The 22,347-nt window shown below is 35.4% G+C and overlaps 1 protein-coding gene across 1 annotated transcript in view; it reads right to left on the bottom strand.

The window, feature by feature from the left end:
* The window catches only part of Faf1 (Fas associated factor 1), a 339,484-nt gene that overhangs the window by 111,367 nt on the left and 205,770 nt on the right, over positions 1-22,347 (bottom strand). The window contains exons 10-13 of the mRNA XM_076564728.1: positions 21,071-21,197; positions 20,070-20,133; positions 19,086-19,167; positions 670-824 (exon numbers count right to left, since the gene is read on the bottom strand). Coding sequence (XP_076420843.1) covers positions 670-824; positions 19,086-19,167; positions 20,070-20,133; positions 21,071-21,197 — 428 coding nt within the window. The remainder of the gene's footprint in view (positions 1-669; positions 825-19,085; positions 19,168-20,069; positions 20,134-21,070; positions 21,198-22,347) is intronic.

The raw sequence follows: 22,347 nt of genomic DNA, 5'->3' as shown, positions 1-22,347 counted from the left end.
TGGATGTCCTGCTGGCTATGTCCAAAAGAATGTGTGCAATAAAGCGATTAGATCAATTAGTACATGCTAGAGTAAAGCTATTACCAACTTCACTGAAGTAGTCCAGAATGTTCTGCCTTCCTCACTGATGTTATTTTAAAAATAAACTTATCACCAGGATAACTATTAGATTTGTTTTGCTTTTTTTTTTTTCATTTTTTAAATTTATTTATTAAATTTAATTTTACATATCAGCCATGGAGTCCCTTGTTCTCCCCCCTCGCACCCCTTGTTTTGCTTTTTATGAACGTAATAAAAACAGATTGTCTTTAAATAATCAACTTACCAGAAACATACTCTGCCTTATTGCAGATAAAAGATAAAAATATGTTTTTCTATTTTTTGTTCTAGTTTTTGGTCTTACGAGGCAGGGCAAAATACTTTTTTTATTTTCATGTTAATTTTTAATTTAAGAAGGGTTTTATAAAGTTAAAGTATATTTTCACATTTATAATAATTACATGTGTTAGCTATAATAGATTTTATCTAATAAAGTATAATGGAAGAGAATTTAATGCTGAGGCTGTAAAACATTTACAATGATAAGAAGTCAAATTCCCTGAGGACTATTTCTTTTTTTTTTCTTTATTTCTTTCTTTCTTTTTTTTATTAAATAAAAAACAGTATTACCTTGCTCTGTTGGCATCCTTTGTCAGATCCCAAGCCCAGGTTATAAAATTTTGACTCAGATAAGAAACAATAGATTCAGCACAAAGCATTTGTGAGCAGAACACGTTGGTTAGTACACTTTCATCATGGTGGAGGTAGATAGCAAGAAGCTTTCTCTGAAAAAGAGGAGAAAAGACCAATCAATTAAAATATCCACTAAAACAAGACCTCTTGAATTCAAGGGACAGTCAATCAGTGTCTATGAACAGCAAAGACAAAACTAAATGCTCTTCCCTAAGAGAGCACCTTATTATCAGCATTCCCAGAGCATCAGAGTATTAACACATTTTATCTCCTTACACTCTAAAGAGGTTAGAATGATTGTATATACTTTGGGAGACCACAATCTTGGATTTCTGTTAACATGCACAAGCCTAATTTGAGCAGAAATTGCCACAGAACTACAATTTCTTTAAGTACAATGGACTTAACATTCTTCACATTTAATGCACACTGTATTAACTAAACTATTCACTAAGACAGCAAAATCCCTGAAAAGTCTACTTCTACTTGAAAGAGTCTAAAATGGACTTTTATTTTAGTTAAACTGATAATTTGAAACTTCTTAACATGTGTGTCTATTAAAGTCCTTATTTATGTGTGTGTAACATTTAATTGCCATTTGAAAAAAAAAATGACAGAGAAACAGTTAGTCCATAAGAAATGACACCTGCTCTCTTAAAAGGGTCTTCTGTTGTAGTTGGACAGTCAATAAAATACCTGAAACTAAAAAGTAAAATTCAACAAGACAATTTGTAGTATGTTAGCTTTAACAATGACAGCAACAGAAGGACCTAAATATTTGTTCACTAACTTCTTAGTGCTATCTTATAAAACAGCTGAGTTTAAGAACAGCCATAATTATCATGAAAAGGAAAGAACATTTTATGGCAGATAATACATATAATAAAGAAGACATTCCTACTGATATAACCTTTTTTTTTTTTTGTGAAATTCTGCCAAAGAAAGATTTCAAAGAAGCTTGAAGATCTTTCTTTTCATATTAAATAAGCATGTAATGATAGCAAATGAAAACATGCTGTGTGGGATTCTCAACAAAAGGAGTGTCTAAACCAAAGAGTCAGGCTGAAGAAAGGCTAACAAAGTCTGATGCTTAGAACAATACTGATTAAAAACCCAGATTATAAAAATAATAGAAAAGTAAACATGAAAATACTTTCTTGAAAGCAAAATTTTGTACTAGATGAAAATAACTAGAGTAGAGAGAATAAGATTCCAAAATCATCTATTATGAAAAGGATACACTCTTACTTTTGCAAATATTATTTACACAAATCTCTAGAATGTATCTGTAAAATAGGTATTCATAACCTCATTAGCCTATGAGGAAAGTCAAGTTTAGAAACAACTTATCTGAACTTCCAGCTAGTCAATAAGAAATTCAACTAGGACTAGAACCTAGATTGTCTGAATCCAAGTCTAGTGCTCTTTCTGCTACTAGAGGAGTAGCAGGAAAATTGGGCGCACTCTACAATCAAGACGGATGTAAGGTACTCATCTAACAGAGATGGCATAATGTAGGTGATGTAAGGGAGCAGAGCCTCAGGGAAGCATGCATCTGCAATAAGGACAGGACTCCTGGCTATCAATGGCTTGGCTGATCCCACATGACTCTAGGTGTTAATTTGTTTAGTTTTTCATTCAATAAGCATTTGTTGAAATTCCCATTGTGTCAGACCAAGCAGGAAAAATAGACAATAAATGATCAACAGGAAAGACTAAGGGATTCTTCACCTTTGTAAAGGACTACAGATAACAGTAACTGTGCTTCTAGGAAGTTTGTAATCAGACACATTGTTGGAGAGATACTTATCTGGCAAATTCCACTCATCCTTAAAGGCTCAAGGCAAATGTTTCTATGAAACCCTCCTTAATTCCCTCAGTCAGAGTTAAAAGCTTCCTTTGCTGCATGGCTTCTAGCTCTTCCCATTAGTATTATAAATGTTTACAAGTTTCCCTTATAGACAAAGTCTCTCAAGGGCCAGGACTGGGCCTCTCAGTCTTCTTTGCATCCTTAAGAATAGCATAGGTCCCAGCCTGTGAGATGAAATAAACTCAATACTGATCTTAACCACAGCCCCCTGGCAAAAAAGACACCAAATGTCAGAGATAAATGCTAAATCTGTTTTTTATTAAGTGAATCAAGAATATTTGGCTTCAGAGAAAGAAAGGTGAACCTGGCTGCACTAACAAATTCAGGGCTCCTCTTCTTAGATTTCTAGCTGAATAGACAGAAGGATGTCAACCTCTAATTCGTCTTGATCGTATCTCAGCAACTACATTTAATGAGAGTGGGAACAAGAGAGCTGTCCACTTTTAAATCAGCAGATTTCTAATCAAACAATAGCAATAGCTAAATCTTTAAAATGCTTATTTCTCTCAAGAACACTGCAAGGGAACATTTGGACTTTGGGAAAGAGATTAGTGATTTGCATCGCTATCTCACTGATTTAATTTAAATGCTCTCCCAAACCAAATACATATGTGCCCAAGAGGTTACTAAGACACCCAACATGCAGAGTTCCCTATAAGTGCAGCTGATAGTGTTGACTGAAACTAAACTTGGAAATCCAGGGCACAAATGCACAATATCAAGCAATAAAAAAAGCACCTCTTTGGCAATATTTAATTTTAAAAAGAAGAAAGAGACAGGCAGAGACCAGGCACTGTCTGTTTTGGAGGATCAGGCATTCTGCATTTCAAAGCATGGGTCCCTGCAATATCCAGGTTACTGTGCTAGAATCTCGACTATTATATCGCAGTTGTGAGAGGGAGGGCAAAGATGTGTTTACTCAGTGATTAGGCCCTTAGAATAAGCTTCTAGCTCCTAGAGAGACAGCTCAGCACTTATTCATTTGGGCCAATTCACAAAGCCTAGGAAGATTAAACATCCATGCTGAGAAGACAAGCGAATGCAGACGGTGAAAAAGAAATAAAAATTCTTTAAAAACTCTGAGATGACTTCATTATTTTTCCACAAGGAAACTTTAGGAAAGTGTTTAGTTAGAGAAAAACCCACATTGACCTCTCTCTAAACCCTTAATCTTTCCTTTGTGGAGGCGTTGCTTTGTGGAAAGCCACTGGCTCACTGTGCTCCTCTTTTCACTGGGAGCTGGGAGAGAAAAGGCTCTGGAGAAACAGTTTTCGTTCCAGGGACACAAACCCCTGACACTGTTAAACACAAGATGCCAGGAAAACACACTTTAAAATTCCCACTTTAAGTCCTAAGTGGAATGTGAGAAAGATGATAAAAAGAGTATCCAAAGAAACACTCAGAGTAGCTTTAAAGAGGAGGTTGAATAATCTGAGCCTTGCTCCTCTTACATGGTAACTTTTCAACTCAAAGTTGTTTTCCTGCTACAATGACAGTAAATAAGCAGAACATACTCTTAATGTGGGACAGAAAAATCAGATTAAATTATAGGCAAAGATAAACTCCAGGCTCAGGCTTCTGATTCTCCCGCTGAGCTCAATTAAGCATCGGTCCTAACAGAGAAAACTGAGTTTAGCAAATCAACCAATTTAGGAGAGAAGAAACTGCAAAGTAATCAGAAAACTATGTTTGTGAAGAAAGGGCCTCAGGTACAAAGAAAAAGCCTAAGAAAAAGTTGTGTTCTTCCATTACTATAACCTGTTTTTCCTTTGGCCCATTCGTAATTTGATCCAATAACATTTAAAGAGTGCCACATGTTAGACATTGAGAGTATAAAATGTATACCACAAATTCCCTTGCCTTACAGAACAGGGGAAGGAGAGGATATATGGGTGAGATAAACGTGCAACTGTGTTGCATTAAGCCTTGACTATCAATTTGTAGTCTGTTTTGGTAACAGTATAAGGAATAAACCAGCAGAACACGCTGGTCTAATCCTAGTTCTATCTCCTACCAACATTCTGACCATGAGGCAAGACAAACTTTGAAGATTTTAGATAAAGCATGTCAGGTACTTATTTACTGTAGTGAACCTGTAGCACCTACTAAATAAAAAGGTACTGTTAAGACGAATATTCCAGAACTATCAACACAACATTTGAAAGCAATTCCTAGGAAAATGATAGCCATAAAAATGGTCTATAGATTAAGTAGCTCTTTGGATTTTTTCCTTCTGGCAATAGAATCTGGGATGCTAACTATGCCTTCAATGTCAAGCATCTTCAAATCTAGAAGCTAAGGTATTAGGCCAATGCTCAGAAATTGCCCAGCCAACAGTAACCCGTGTGACTTGACTTTGGGCTACAGTGGCTACCAAATTTTAACACTTAATGTCACAGAACTACAGAACATTAGAATGGAAAGAAGAAGCTGGAGTGTGATTCAGTTGGTAGATTTTTTTTTTTTTTCCATGACTGAAGTCCTGAGTTCATAAATCAGGCACTGCATAAACCAGGTATGGTGGTACAGGTCTGTAATCCTAGCACTTGGGAAGCAAAGACAAGAAGATTAGGAGTTAGAAGTCCTTAACTACATATCAAGAGAAGATCCTTAACTACATCTCAAGTATAAGGCCAGTCTGGGTTATATGAGACCATGTCTTGAAAAGAAAAAAGGAAAAAGAAAAGAGGGCAGGGGGGGAGGGGAGGGGAGGGGGAGGGGAGGGGAGGAGAGGGGAGTAGGGGGGAGGGGAGGATGAAGGACAGAGGACAGAGGAGGAGGAGGACGGGAGAGGGGAGAGGGGAGAGGGGAGAGGGGAGAGGGGAGAGGGGAGAGGGGAGAGGGGAGGAGAGGGGAGAGGGGAGAGGGGAGAGGGGAGAGGGGAGAGGGGAGGAGAGGGGAGAGGGGAGAGGGGAGAGGGGAGAGGGGAGAAGAGAAGAGAAGAGAAGAGAAGAGAAGAGAAGAGAAGAGAAGAGAAGAGAAGAGAAGAGAAGAGAAGAGAAGAGAAGAGAAGAGAAGAGAAGAGAAGAGAAAAAGGAAAGGAGAGACAGAGAGAAAGAACAAGAAGTAGCAAGCTATATCTCAAAAGCCAGAAAAGAGCAGACATTCAGGAAGAGGAGGAATATGCTAATAGACTATTTGAAGAGCTTGTTTTCAAGTATCATAGCACATATAATCTGTGTTCACTTAGTGATGTTAATATTCATATGACAAATAATTTGAAGAAATATTGGCTTTTTTTTCAGTGTAAGAAATTAAAGTGTAAAAAGATTTCCTTTGTTCCCACAGGAACATGGTATCTGCCTCTATTTGTCTCCTTCCCATTTCTGAATTATTATGACCTCTTTTAAGTTGATGGGTAATTTATTGACACAACTGATAGAATAAGACATCTGCTTATATCTTCACTACACCAAATAATTTAATATTGCTATACTAATATCTAAAATAGAATACATATTCAGATTTTCTCAATTATTTCCAAACTATTCTTTTGTAGTTGTTTTATTTTAGTCCTTGGCTTTTTAATTAGTTAATTTATCTCATTACTTTGTGTGTGTGTGTGTGTGTGTGTGTGTGTGTGTGTGTATGTGTAAGAGGTGCATATGTTCTACATCCCTTATGAGCAGGCTAGAAGACAACACTCAGGAGTTAGTTCTTTCCTTCCACCTTGGATTCAACGGTTTAATTTAGGTTGTGAATGAAACCTGTATGCAAGTGTACCCACTAAACCCCATTTTCTGCTATTTTGAGACAGTTTCATGTAGATCAGGTCAGCCTTGAATTTCTACACAGTGGAGGGTAATCTTGAAGTCCTAATTCTCCTACCAAAAGTACTTGGATTATGAGTGTGTGCCACTATCCCAAACCATGGTGGTATTCTTGCATGTGGATGCTCACAGTCCTAATCCAGTATCCAAATTAACGAAATCTTAAGTACATGGTAAAAGCAGGAGAAAGGCAGCAAGGAGTCAAATTGGATTCAAATTCCTGCTTTGCTACTTCCCAGCTGTGTGGATTTTAGAACAATTAATTTTTCTCTTTAGGGCATCATATCTGCAAGGTACCGGAATCCACTACTTTTCCCCACTGCTAATTACTATAGGTTTAATTAGTCACTTGTTACTTTGACCTGAGAAGCAGCAGCACAAGGTATGTGGGGTTTATTTCTGCTTATACTTCTAGAAGATACATACAAGCTCATCATGTGGGAAGACATGGTAGCTGGAAACATTTATCCACTACCAGGAAACTGATCAATATTCACGCTCAACTACCTTTCTTCTCTTCCATCAGTCCAGGTCCTTAGCCCATGGAATGGTTCCTCCCTCAACAAACCAAATCTAAATACTTCCTCATAGGTACGCCCAGAGCCTTGTGTATTAGGTGATTCTAGACCATACTACGTTCACAATATTAACCATCCCAGTACCTAATCTAGCAAATCAATGACTATGAGAACAACTGAGTAGTTTTAAACCATAAACATCAGACTAGCTGATTTATTATAACGGTGATACTTGAGCTGAAATTATGAAAGCTGAGATTTAAAATTAGGTGATGAAGAAAAATAGAAAAATATCAAAGAAAGAAGTTTGGCAAATGTCTATCAGTGCCAAATTCCGGTTTGCAAGAACTCTTAGCTATTTTTTTTTTAAAGTCAATTCAATTATTTATTCATCATATATTTATTGTATACTTATATGCTCTGTCTTGATCTGGGCATTAATGACAATTTAAGCCCTCACAGAGTTCAAATTTTCATTTATTATTATTTACATATTTTTTAATTAAAGGATAATAACATCACTTTCACCCTTCACTTTGCTCCCTCAAGCCCCTCCCAAATTCCTTCCCTCCAGCTCCAACAATCAGCTAGGCAAGGTGAAGAACTGTTAAGTCCAACACCTGGGAGCTGTAGGGAGAAGGACCAGAGTTTAAGGCCAGCCCCAACTATGCAGCAAGTTTAAGGTCAGCCTCAGCCTCAGTTATATGAAACCCTGTCACAAAAAGAAACAAATAACCAAGCAAGCAAGCACATAAAGATTCAAGAGCCATGGGCAGATTGTATTGTGAAACAGATTTCCTTGTTCATCTCAAAGATGATTTTAGAAATGAATTCAGAGATCAATAGGCAGGAACCAAACTCTACAAGTTTCAAAAGAAAATAGCTAGCTAAGATGAAGAAATGACAAAATAATGCTTTCTTCTTCTCAACCCCTTAAGTAGATATTAAAACAGCATTCTGAAATGCTAAAGACAGACGCTTTTGAATTTCACACAGGGAAAGCTGTCATATGGAAATCAAAAAGCAGGGGAGGGGTGAAGAGTAGGGGGTAAAGTAAACCCAAATTTTCTTTATAAAATAAGCTGACAAATGTTCATCAGGTGTAGATTTTCATCAGTTTTCATTGCTCACACTTCATACTTGGGCCATGAATTATCGTGGCTTAAGGCCAACATGTGACTGAAGTACTTTAAATAAGGAAATTAGGGGCTCAAATGTCTAGCTCTTACCAGCAAACTATAGAGAAGTAGGTATGCTTCAGGGAACATGCCAGGTTAGGGAAGGAAGCACAGAGACAAGGAACTACACAGTTTAGGCCACATCAAAGAACTTATCAGTATTACAAAGTGAACACTGGGAAACAGTACCAAGGACTGGAAAAAGAACCTCTTAAAAGTACTGAAGCTATAGCTCTGTGGTAGAGTGTCTGTCTAAATGAGGCCCTGTTTGATCCTAATACCACCCACACATCCACACTCATAAGGGCAAGCAGAATTTTCTGATCTGATACTACCTTTTGAGAGGATTAACACTATCTCTAATAAATAATGGCCTGTTAAGTAATCAGTATAATATGACTGTGGCATACAGACTTTCAAAGGTAGTAGCAAAGATCCCCTGCCTCTACCACAGGGGTTGGGGGAAGGGCAGAGAACTCATAGCCCATAGTCCACCTATTTCATTTATTTCAACATTCAAAAGGATGGACAAACTACAGCAGTGAAGAACTGAAGATAAATTAACAATTAATTTCTCATTAAAATATATTAATAATGCATTCTTGCTGAAAATCAAAGGAATTACAATGATTTGTGCACAAATACGTTCAGTAGATTTTAAGCTACAACACCATCAAGCACTGTTTGGCAGAGATTTCAAAGGGGGATACTGTGAATTACAAAGATGAGCTAAATTGAAGTACAGTGAACTGTAATAACTAATTTCAGTAAAGAAAGGGTTAAGCCTGGGGCCTCATACATGCTAAGTAAGTGCTCTACCAGGGAGCTGTATCCCCAGGCCTCCTGCCTCTACTCCCCCTTTAATTTTGCTTTGCAAGACAGAGTCTAACTATGTAGCTCAGGCTGTCCTTGAACTCTTGAATTTCCTGACTCTGAACAGTAGGATGACAGGTGTGCACTGAAATGCCTGGCTCACTATAACTCTTAGTCACACACTGAATATACATGGTAGAGACTGTCCATAGGTCCTAAATGTTTCCATCTTTTCTTAGTGAAGAATCTCTTGTTTTTGTTTGTTTGTTTGATTTTAAGTCAATGCCTGATAACTAAAAAATAAGTCTTTCTTATTTTTTTTTAATTTTTATTTTTTTTAGCATACATGGCTGACTAAATTCTGAACAATTTAAGGAGAAGTGTTAGCTGGAGTTCCAGCAGTCATCCTGAATGATGACATAACCTGAATCTTGGTAATAAAAAAAGATAGAACTGAGTTTCAGATTCTGTGATGTGCCATACCAGGATCAGACAGAAGACCTGTCGACTTAGAGAAAGAAAGAGAAATCTTGATGCTATATCACTATTAATGTTCATCTTTCAGTTACAAACAACAAAGGCCTATCCTAATTTGTACTTACTTACTTACACGCACGCACGCACGCACGCAAAAGGCTTTAGTCATTGAGGAAAATGATAATTCTATCAAACTATATTATTAAATCCATGAAATATGAAGACAAGTTATACATTTATGGGTTAGTTCTTTGTCTAGCAGAAAGATTCTCAAAATCTGCTAGTATGTGCTTTACACTTAGGGAATGGGCTGACTGCTCATTGAGGAAACTCCACTATATAGCTAGTTAGTAAAAAGGAGTCCATTTGCAGAAGGTCAAGCAGGAACACAAAGAAAGCATGGAGGTTATTGCTTGGGGTGACTTTAGCATTTATTTTTCATGCAATGAAACAGGAAGAATTTTTCTTATTAGCATGTGAACCAGTCAATTTATCCAGAGAAGATTGCCCAGTTGGGTTTGGAATACTATAACAGACAAGTGTGCATCTACAAAAATGCCATGGGTGACAGATTTATACTTCAGAATCAATATGTGAATCGGATCATAGTAAATGGCTTGCCACTACTAGTTCTCTCTTTTGAACATTTTTCATCTATTTACCTACCAATTATGCACAATTGTAATTTTTGAAACATAAAACAGCCACAATAAATATGCTACTATGTACCTTGCTTTTTTCACTTACTATATCTTCAACATCCTTTTACATCAGTATCTATAAATGAGCTTCATTCAGTATTTCACTATAGGGATGTAAAATTAGTTTTAAATTGATGGGCATATCAGATATTTCCATTTTTTTTGCTATTTAAAAATGCTTTAATGAACATTTTATTTACTTCTTTTTTTATAAGTATACACATCAAAATATTTTTACTACCACAAGAGAAAATGGTATAGTAGAATGATTTTAATCTGTTTCTTGTATTATTCAACTATGAGAAGTATTTTTTCTTATTTTATTGGTTATCTCTTTTATTTTCTGTAAAGTGCCTTTTTATTCATATTGCTTGTCTATACTACAATTTTGTTTTTCTTTTTTAATTTTTCGATTTCTTCATAAGTATACATTTCAAAGAAATCAGCAATTTGTGGCTATTACAAGATGCACGTATATGGAATGACACAGAAGAGAACATCTATGAAATTTTGAGCCAGAAACTATATGGCACTATTATTGTACCATGGTTTTAAATCACTCTACATATATACATACACACATTAGTATCCTTGCCTCCTACTTCTCTCTCTCTCTCTAGTCTCTCCTACAAACTGCTACTATATCACTCATTCCTGTATTATAGCTCCGACAGTGATACCTTCCTCTTCAAAATCTTTCAATAATTAACCACTGCTTAACAACAGTAACAGCAGTAAAAAATTTTTGCTGGTGTTCATGGATTTCTATGACCTATCTCCCTAAACATCTGTTTTAGCCATACTGCTCTCTTACTTTTACCTATGAATAATTGAACAAGTTAACAGATCTTTGCTGACATTATATTCAGACAACTTGCCCATTATTAAGGAAACAGATTCACAGTATCAAGGTAGGTTCATTACCAAAGTATTTTCAGCTGAAATTCAAAGAAAATAAAAGGAGGGTATATACATTAGATCCAAATCTGCCCGATATCTTTAATGCCCACCTACTGAAATCAAACTAAATCAAAGATGATGAAATCGCAATAAATTAGGAAGAAAGCGTTAAACAAGCATGCCATAAAGCTAATGTAGTTTTGACTAATTTAAATACTAACTGTAATATGAACACTCAGATGATTAAAGTTTTAATTAGAATTGATAACTAAGTGGAAGAATTGATGGCATATTCTAAATGATGCTAACACTCTAGTTAAAAAAAACTGCTAATTACAGAACAGCATATGTAGTTGGTACAGCCACATTTATGTAAAACATGTTAGCTTCTGTGTTTGTTTTTATCTTTTGTTTTGTTTTTTAAAATTAAACTCTCATGTATGCAAGGCTATTTTTAAACTCATTATGTATTTTATTATGACCCCGAACTCCTAATCTTCCTGTTTCCACCTCCCAAGAACTAGGATTACTAGTGTACTACAGCACCAGCCCTTAAACATGTCCCCCTCCTTATTTTTATAAATGAAGGAAAACTGGATCTTATCAAAGGCCTTTTCTACATATAATGAGAGGATCATGTATTTTTTTTATCTTTTAGTACATTTATATGGAAGATTACATTAATCAATTTATATATGTTGAACCACCCCTGCCTCTCTGGGATGAAGCCTACTTGATCATGGTGGATGATCTTTTGATGTGTTGTTGGATTTGGTTTGCAAGTATTTTATTGAATATTTTTGCATCTATGTTCCTAAGAGATAATTGGTCTACAATTCTCTTTGTTGGGTCTTTATGTGGTTTGGGTATGAGGGTAACTGTGGCCTCATAAAATGAATAGGACAATGCTCCTTTTGTTTCTATTTTGTGGAATAGTTTGAGGATTATTGGCATCAACTCTTTGAAAATCTGGTAGAATTCTGCACTAAAACTATCTGGCCCTGGGCTTTTTTCTGGTTGGTAGACTTTTCATTACTACTTTTATTTCACTAGGGGTTATAGGTCTGTTTAAATTGCTTATCTGATCTTCATTTAACTTTGGTAAGTGGTATGTATTGAAAAATTATCCATTTATTTTAGATTTTCTAACTTGGAGGAATACAGGTTTTTAACATACATCCTCCTGATTCTTAGATTTCCTTAGTGTCTGTTGTTAGTTATGTCTTCCTTTTTGTTGCTAATTTTGTTAGTTTGGATATTCTCTCTCCACCTTTTAGTTAGCTTGAATAAGGATTTTGCCAATCTTTTGATTTTCTCAAAGAAGCAACTCTTCGTTTCATTGATTCTTTGTGTTTTTGTTTGTTCTACTTTACTGATTGTAGCCCAAGTTTGAAAATTTCTTACTTTCTACTCCTTTTGCATGTGGTTTCTTTTTGTATTAGAACTTTCAGTTGTGCTATTAAGTTGCTAGTATGAGATCGCTTTTTTCTTTTTGTAAGTGCTTAGTGCTACGGACTTGTCTTTTAGAACCACATTCATCATGGCCTGCAACCCAATATATAGGGCCAGCTAGCCATGAACTCACAGAGCTCTGCCTGCATCTGTCTTTGCCTCTGAGTGGTAGGATAAAAAAAAGCATGTACCACCATGCCCAGCACACAACAGCTGTGTGTGTGTGTGTGTGTGTGTGTGTGTGTGTGTGTGTGTGTATGGATATGCACACACATATGTATATAGAAGCTAGAGTTGGTGTCTTCTATATTGTTGATGTCAATCACTCTCCACCTTAATTCTTAGGACAGAGTCTCTTGCTTAACCTGGAGCTCACTGACTTAGCATGGTAAGCTGTCTAATGAGCACCAGGGATCTACCTGTTACCACCTCCTCACTGCCAGAATTACAGATTACACTGTAGTGCCTGGTTTTTATGTGGGTGCTTGAGATATGAGCTCAGGTTCTAAAGCTTTCTCAGCAAGAACTTTATCGACTAAACCATCTTTACAGTCCTAATACAGATTTATAGATTTTTATTGATCTCTGTTCAAAAGTAAGCATATTTAATAGTTGCTATTTCCAGGTTCACAATTACATAGTAACTTTTATTTCTAATTAAAATGAATCTATGATTATTATATATACCAAAAAGTATTTATATAATGAGAAAACATTTTTCTAAAAAAAATTATATCAGCATTATAAGTGGGCAGGATGCTATCTTCTCATTTAAAATTGCCATCTTAGACACTGCCCTGTCTTTAAGGAAGTCAACAGAAATTTAAAAACTTCAATAAAAAAAAAAAACACTAAACAAAATAGGCAGATTAGACCTATTTTTCAAAGCATTAAGAAGTCAGTTTGCTTGGTTTTCTCAATGACGGGATGTGGAAGACTCACTAACTAAAGCTGTAACCTCAGAAGTGTGCAGAATTAATTTTTTTTAAACGATACTAATCAATGATGGTATTTAGATTTCTTTCAGATGGAGGTAGTAGAAATGGTAGCACCTAAAGATTAGCCAATTCTTGAAATTAAATATAATAAAAAGAGATAAAGAAGCCCAGGTAACTGCTGTGGGATGTCCTGTATACTGTGAATATATGTTGTTATGATTGATTGATAACTAAAACACTGATTGGCCAGTAGCCAGGCAGGAAGGATAGTGTAGGCAGGACAAGGAGAGAGGAGAATTCTGGGAGGTGGAAGGCTGAGGCAGAGAGATGCTTGGAGAAGCATGATATAAGATACCGGTAAGCCACGAGCCACATGGCAAGGTATAGATTAATAGAAATGGGTTAATTTAAGATATAAGAACAGATAGCAAGCAGCCTGCCACGGCCATACAGTTTATAAGTAATATGAGTCTCTGTGTGTTTACTTGGGGGACACGAGTGGAAGAGATTTGTCCCAGCTGCTGGCAGGTCAGGACACAGGAAAACTTCAGCTACAGTTAATGGGAAATATTCAACTTGAGGCTGGGTTTTTACAAGGGCTCTCAAAGCCCTGAAGTTACTTTCAGAGATATGTCAGAGTCAATAAGAAAACTGGTTTTGTTATTGTACAAACTTTTTTCAAATTTATCACAAACTGCTTAACTATGGTCCTGGTAGTTATGGATAGCATTCCAATTAATTCTCAAGCCACTACATAAAGTAGATATCACCATCATCATTCTGTGGCTCTTCAGTTCAGAGACAAGCTCTAGTCTGTTCTTTGGGGCAACAGAACTACTAAGTGAAGACAGGAACCTGAGCACTAGGTTCCTTAAATGAGTAATACTATTTAGAAAAAGTCCTGGGTGTGAAGTCAGATTTAGAGACTGCAACAAGATCACTGATATCAAAGCCACTCTCTCGGGTTTTGAAAGCCTGGGAAAGAAACAATCCTTCAACTGGGAGATAACTCAGGCAAGGAAGGGGTTTTATTGTTGGTTTTTTAGTTACTACAAATCTCCAGTCATTCTTCACTGAACATTTTGTGGTATGATATAAGAAAACTCATCAGGGGCAGCAGAAGGAGAGATAGGTAGTTATCAGGAGAATCATCAAAAACTCCCAAAATAATTATGGAGTGGTCAAGTGGTAACTCTTTAATTCATTTAATTTCATTAAATTAAATTTCATTTAATTTCATTAATACTGAGTCCACTGATCTTCCCAGTTTTATACCTGCAATGTAACTCCAACTAAGACTTTGTTTTTTTTGTCCCAGTAACATCAAGTTGGTTATTGTTTTCTCATTTTAATCTTTGATTGTCATATTTTTTGTTTTTGTTGTTGTTGTTTTTCAAGATAGGGTTTCACTATGTAGCTCTGGCTGTCCTAGAAGACATGCTTGTAGACGAGGCTGTCCTCGAACTCACAGAGATCCACCACCTGCTCTGCCTTCCAAGTGCTGGGATTAAAGGTGTGTGCCACCACTACCCAGCTGGTATAATGTTCCAGAATATTGTTACCTGCCCAAGTATGTTTGTATTCTAAGATTCTAGTCAGAGCTGGGTATACTGCCACATGGCTGCAATCTTAGCTAAAGTAGGAGGCTCTCAAGTGTGAGATCTGCGTGGGTTACAATGTGAGAGTCCTATCTCATTAACTCTTAAGAATCAGATTAGAGATATCTCAGAGGTACTGTTCTCATTGCTTCTAAGTCACATTATACAATATAGATCTGTTTATATTGTCTTATCTTACTGGCTAACCTCTGAATTGTTAGAGCAAGGAAATATATGTATACCACACACTAAGTAGACATGGATAAATACTTATAACTCTTAACGGAATGACCATCTTTCATATTTTAAAGCAAGAAAGGTTATAAAACTGATGAAGGTGTTATCAGAAGTGAGAAAAAATGTAAGAATCCATAATAAACTGGATCTGCTTTAGCCAGTACTAAAGTCCTCAAGAATAGGCAGAAGAACCATGAGCACTCTAACCAACAAGTGCTCTCAAATGAAATCAGCTGGAAGCAGTTTTCATTAAGATGGATTGAATGTGGCATCGTGAGAAACACTTTATCAAATGTAGTGTTTTACTTAGTGATTAACTATATACCAGTTGATGAAGCTCCCTAAATCCTTTGTAATCCCACCACTCCAATAAACATTTAATGAGTATATAAGTTCAAAAAGCCTAGTAGAGGATTTAAATCTCCAATCTTGTTTTTATTTACTCTTGGAACTCAATTTCTCAATTCAAGTGAAGAAAGCTGGTGCTTGAGGCTCATCTGTTGCCCTGGTAAAATTAATGTGCCTTCTAAGTTTAAATTAAACATGATATTTAAGATGAAAGAAATTTAGGCAAAGTGCCACAGTAACTAAAAGTCACACTTGCTTTAAAATGTCTGAACACTAGCAAATTGTTTTCTTAAAAATGATTGAGAAATTACAATAAACAATTTGTCCTAACTTGGAGATGTGAAATCTGAAAAAGAGAGTTGGACTTTCGTAACTGAGTCCTACAACGCAGTAGAAAGCAGAGATGTCTGCACGTGTTGTGCGACACAAACCCTACTTGCTTGTGTTGGAATGCATTAACTCACTTGGCTTTTACTATTTACTACTGATGTAGCTCTGGAAAACCCAGACCATTTTTTTCTGAGTTTCCTCATCTTTAAAATGGGAATATAAATACTAAATGTCCCCATCTCACTAGTTTAATACAGTGTTCAGGAAAATGACTTATACTAATAGCACAGAAATATGAAGCAGTATTACTATTCCCATATTTTGTACTCAACAAATAAGTTGGGCATAGTGGCATCTGCCTGAACTCTTAGCACTTGGGAGGTGGAAGCAGGATGATTGGGAGTTCAAAACAAGTCTCGGCTTCCTGCCACCCCCCAAAATGAAACTTCTTTGATGACTGTAAAAAGTGTAATGACTTAGATTATTTTGAACAATTTGACCACTATGTGGCTTTTCTTTAGCCCCAAGGAATGTAATAAACTATCCATTAACTATAAATTAGAAAAGGGGAGCAAACAAAGAAAAAAGACCTACTTGACTAAGAAGGAAAGAATAAAGACAATTTAGCAGTCGTGAGAGGTGAGTAAATTCTGATATGATTCTAAGAAGCAAAACATGTATTATATGTTTCAATGATTTGCCACTGCTAAAACCTAGACACTAATAAAAGCAAATGATCAATTGTTTCATTAGAATATCTAGGAGTTAATAAACAAGAGCTTATATTCCTTCAGAGATTATCAGTCTGAATAAATCTACACAACAATTTAATAAAAGTTCTTTTGTTGGAAATAAACACCATATTTAAACATCTGCATTTAAAGCCATAATATGTTAGGCATACATAGAAACTTGAAATGAAACTGAGAAAGTATCTATGCTTATTGGGAACTGAAATTTTGGAATTATTATTAGTCTTATTTTAAGTGATAACCATATTATGGTTAAGCAGGAGAGTCTCACTGTTATGCAAAATGCATTCTTAAGTTCTTAGGGGAACAATTTGGTTTCAAATGGTTATATCAAAACCTAACAAATATATAAGATATTCTTAATATTTGTTTCTGTGAAGTTTAAGTTTTTAAACTCCAAAAGCTTGTTATAAACAATAAAAGTCTGCATTAAATTTTAATTATTTGTTGATTAAAAATAATGTTTTTGTATGTATGGGCTGGGCATCAAAATCAGGACCTCATGTATGCTAAGCACATACTCTAAAAGTAAGTTACATCCTTAGCTCTAAATAATGCAATTTCATTATTTTCTGCTCCAGTTAGTATTTTCCATTTTAATCTGAGAAATTAAAATAAAAATTCATCATAAAAATGTACTAATCAAAGCTGGGGAGATGGCTGTGCAAATATGAGTTTGACCCCTGGCATTCTGTAAAAATGCTGAGGACTTAGTCTGGAATCACTGTGACAGGAAGGCAGAGAGAGGGGGCTCTCTGGATCATCTCTTTGTCCAAGAGTATCCATGTAATTGTATTGCATATAGTGCCTACCCACTGGTGATTTAACAGCTATCTTGGTCAGAAGCTGGACTGTCATTGCACTGAAGTGCTTGTCTTCAAGTAACCCTTATTTTATTTCATGATGATCCCTAAAGAGCAAGAGTAAAGACGCTACTTGTAAAAATGTGTTGTAAAGTATATCCTTTAAGTAAAGAGGTAAACAGATAAAAATATTTTGAGAGAAAAACATACATTTACCTAACTTTTATTGCAGAATATTGCTGTAATTGTTTTATTTTGTCATTAGCTAAAAGGCATCTAATATGGGTGCTGGGCCCCAAACTCTATTCTTCTGCAAGAGCCGTCAGTATACATTAACTGTGGAGCGATCTCTCCAATTCTTATTAGTTATTTTAATCTCTTAGGATTCCTAATATATTTATAAATTAGAATTAAATGGGGGTGGGTATTGGGGAAAATTATAAAGGCCACTCCACGTAGTTAAAAGGAAGATTTATTTAGTGGATGACTTACAAATGAAGGAATAGATAGGTAGAAGGTGTATCGCAATCCAGTGGTGTTCTCTGGAGCTCTGCACAGTCAACCTCCACCGTCCAGGGTCCAGGCACAGAGCGCGCGCACAGAGAAAGCTCTGGCCCATCCAGCTCTAGGGTTTCCAGTGCCTCCCCTCACCCCGCCTCGTAGGCGTAACAGTTGCCAGAGTCTCAATGGGGGTTGGAACTTCCAGATCCAAGCTGGAATGGCTACCCACTACAGGTGGGAGAAACTGGTTTAAGGCCAGCTTAGGCCACAAGAGTAAGTTGAGGGCAGTTTGGTAGTTTAGTGAGAGCCTTCAAGTTAAAAGTTAAAGGGATGGGTGTTGCCGAGGCTACAGCACAGTCATAGAACTCTTGCTTAGTATACAGGAAGTAGGCTCAATTCCCAGTACAGCAAAAACAAACAAAATCCCTCAAATCCTCAAAACACAAATAAAAACTCCATGGCAAACAAGAACAACGCCCCCCTCCACCGCCACCTCCAAAAAACCTGCCATCTCACCACAGAACTGAATGTATAAGTAGCTATTCTGCAAAGTGATTGAGATAGAAGTGTAGTGGCATATTTTTAGTTCTTTCAGATTTTGGATTATTTGAATAATCTTTATTGTTTGAATGTCGCTAACTCAAATAATTGGAAATTCACTGCATTTGAGGATCATGTGGCTTGAAACAGTTTTGTACTTTGGAGCAATCTAGATTATGATTTTTAGGCTAGGGAAGCTGAACCTGTATACTTGGTACTAAAAAGTTTTAGTGATGTACTGGGTGTGTTAGAATACAGTTTTCACAGATGAAGTGAAACTACTTAAAGGGAATAAGCACTTTGGGAAAGGACTGAGGACAAATTTCTATCAGGAAATGTTGACTCATATAACCAAAACCAATATCAACATATAGTCTGGTTCCTTGTAAACATGTCCACCAAGCCCCTATATCCCAGGTTACAAGTCCTTCTGCAAAGGCTACAGCAGGTGACATTATATAATGCACCAATGGAAAGGAGAATCTTGGTGAAAATAAGGTTGGTAGATGAATGGAAACAAAATGAGGATTTCAATCTCAACACTGTAAGAAATATAAATATTGCCTCACACCAAGTGGTAAACCAATACAGGACAATCTTAATCAGAATCTATGAGACTGGACTTACGTCTCGGGCTTTCACATAGAAGGCCTCTTGGAAAGCAGCTTCTAATGAGCCAATAAGAAATACAGGATGGCAGTCACCATATCTATAGGAAAAATTATGTATATTAATAAAGAAATGTTTGAAATTCATACGAAAGTCTCACAATTGAATCAATGACTGGTAAGCAAATGTTGCAACTAATATCTAGAACAAACCAAACAACAAATCACTTCTTTTAATGCCTAAATAAGATTTGTAAATTTAAAAAATTCTTCTTGTTCTGTACCAATATAGGAGAAAACTGGAATTTTTAACAATTTAGTAAGTATTATGAAACTATGTCACAAGAAGTACTTCTTGCCTACTTAATTTCATCGGATTTTGGACTTACATTAATTTTTTCTCATTTTAACTCATTTATTTGGGAATTCTACCATAGAAAACTGATTCTTCTTCCACATTATAGTGTTGCCAGGAAAAAAACGATTAAAATAGGAATATCATTTATATAAAACTGAAAATTAAATAGTAAGTCTCTTTAAACACCTTAGTAGACTACAAAATATATAAAGAACTTACTAAGGGTCTTAAAAGAAATGCTAAAGAATCAGAAAACAAAAGTTAAAAGAAAATTTCACTTACATTTAAATTTTAATTAACTTTTAATTTGATATTGTGTAATTTTTGTTTTTCCTAGGATATACTAAAAATTAGTATGATATATCCTAGTTCTTTGAGGAACATAAGACAGTATAGGAGTGATCTATTACTAAATTGAATACATTTCTGCATTACCACAAATGGTTTATTAGTTACATCACATGGAACAGTATGTGTTTCTCTATTAATACTGTATGATTGATAAATAAATCATTTGAATGCTCTAGGATATATATATATATATATATATATATATATATATATATATATAAAATTAAAATTGCACCAAAAAAATCACAGTAGTATAAGAGAACATCAATTTTATAGTTAATATCCTAACCCTACCTTGAGGAAAACTCTGCTGTAAATTGTAATAAGGCATCTCCTTCATTTTCTGCGTTTTCTGGCACTAAAAAACAAACAAAAGAAAAAACAAAAACAAAAAAAACAAAACAAATAGACACAAAAAACAAACCACATAACATCTAATCCCACATATAAGAAATATATTTAATCAATAAAGAGGAAATAAAATTAAGTTTAGCTTCTGTGATATATCTGATGGGATAATTTAACATACATTAGAAGATTTCATCAAGCAGAATAAAAAGAATCTTTTAAAAAATCTCAATGAATAGATACAATCCTGTTATGCATCTAAATTATGTGTCAGCGACAATTAGGATTTTGATGTTTTCTTAAAATAGATATCTTGTGATTAAGTTATATAAGTATTTGAAAATCTTTTAAAGAATTCACTAATTGGAAAAATGCCAACTTTGTATAAATATCTTATCAATTTCTGTCAAAAGGAGACCCTAATTTTACAGAGTGAATAGTCCACTTAAGGAATTAGTTTAGAACTCATTTTGCATATAGCATCCTTTATTATTCTCTAACATACATCTCATAAGTGCAAATGAGAAAGATGGCACATATATTCTACTGTTTTCCTTCTTAAAATGGATACCAACAATGAATAACAAGGTAATATTACTATTCTTCACACTGACATCGCTGACAAGTGGGAAACAAGTACTAGCAACAGAAAGTACAGCTGTTTGTCAACCAACTTCTAAGATACAAGCACACAGAACTGAACTAATCATACACTGAAATGTTATCCTACACATACTTTTAGTCATTTTTACTAGTGCTTTGGAAAAATGGACGCTTAGTAAAACCAAAACTCAAGACTCTGTTTCCAATAAAGCATGTCTACCTCTTATGTTTTACCTCTCTAAACTAAAAAGGTCAGGAAGGAATTTTTAAGTCCCAATTCTTTCTAAGTTTAATACTAGAAGGGAGAATTGTAATGCTGGTCCCAAAAAGTTACAAATACTCACTCATTGGAGATTTTCTCAGGGCAGAGGATGCCATGCCAAATACTTCTCCATCATCCACTCCAAATTCTGAAGCATCTTCAAAGTCATCTCCATCACTATCACTAACCATATGAACATCCGTGCTTTGCTATTTAAGGAAAGTGCTGATTAGACTCAGATTGCCGTAACATACAAAATTCTAAAGTTATGTAATTGCAATAAGACAAAAACTTTATCAAGTAAGAAATCATCTACTAAAGTCAAGCCTAATATTTTTCATTTTAAAGCTCACAAACATTTCTAAACTTGTTATGAAACCTGTAGTCCAAACACAGGAGACTAACAACATAAAAGACAGTTATAAGCTCAACAAAGACAGATATTCCTGTGATATCTCTAACGTACAGTATGTAAATAAGTGCCCAATAAATTAGGAAACAAATACAACTAAAAATATCAGAGACAAACTTAAGCTATGAGTCTCTCAAAAAGCTAACACTACTTTCTATATCTGGCAAATAGGAACAAGATAGCACTCAAGCTTGTCGTTTTTTTCTTAGTGCTGTAAACCTCAGTAAGACAGACATCAGTGTCCTAGCCTTATAGTATCACTAGGAGATACATAAAATACACATCTATGAAATGTCAATGTAAATTTCATACTGGACATGAACTATAATAGCATGTTTTAATTCAATAAGCTTTTATTGAGAATTTACTATGTGACAGGTACTGATAAACATACCCTACTTATTCTTTATTAGTAACATATTGAAGTTTAAGGTATTAAAAATATCGGTTTCAAAATACAAACTTGGCTGTTATTCTCTAGATTAAGATAGTATTATACAATATTAAATTTAACTGGGTTATGAGTTTCAAAAAGGTTCAAGCCCTGGCTGAGATAAGGGTCCAAGCAAAGCATCTGTCTAAATGGCAATCCTATGTTCAACAATGGCGCACAAACACTATATAATAAATGGATTTCTTTTTTCAAGGTAAGGTTTCTCTCTATAACAGCCCTGGCTGTCCTGGAACTCACTTTGTAGACGAGGCTGGCTTCAAACTCACAGAGATTCACTTGCCTCTGCCTCCTCAGTGCTAGGATTAAAAGGTGTGTGCCACCACACTTGGCAGTAAATGAATTTTTACCTTCTACAATATGGTGCTATGTAATTAAGTTATAAAAATACAGAAAATATGTGACCATTTAGTTTGTGCAGAAGAGCATAACTTAAGAATAAGTGCTTACCAGAAAAAAAAAGATGTGTGTGTGTGTGTGTATGTGCGTGTATGTG

This window comes from Peromyscus maniculatus, chromosome 2 (genome assembly GCF_049852395.1).
Source record: "Peromyscus maniculatus bairdii isolate BWxNUB_F1_BW_parent chromosome 2, HU_Pman_BW_mat_3.1, whole genome shotgun sequence".
Taxonomy (NCBI): Eukaryota; Metazoa; Chordata; class Mammalia; order Rodentia; family Cricetidae; genus Peromyscus; species Peromyscus maniculatus.
The sequence above is the reverse complement of the archived record's forward strand: the minus strand, read 5'-3'. Positions and strand labels throughout refer to the sequence as shown.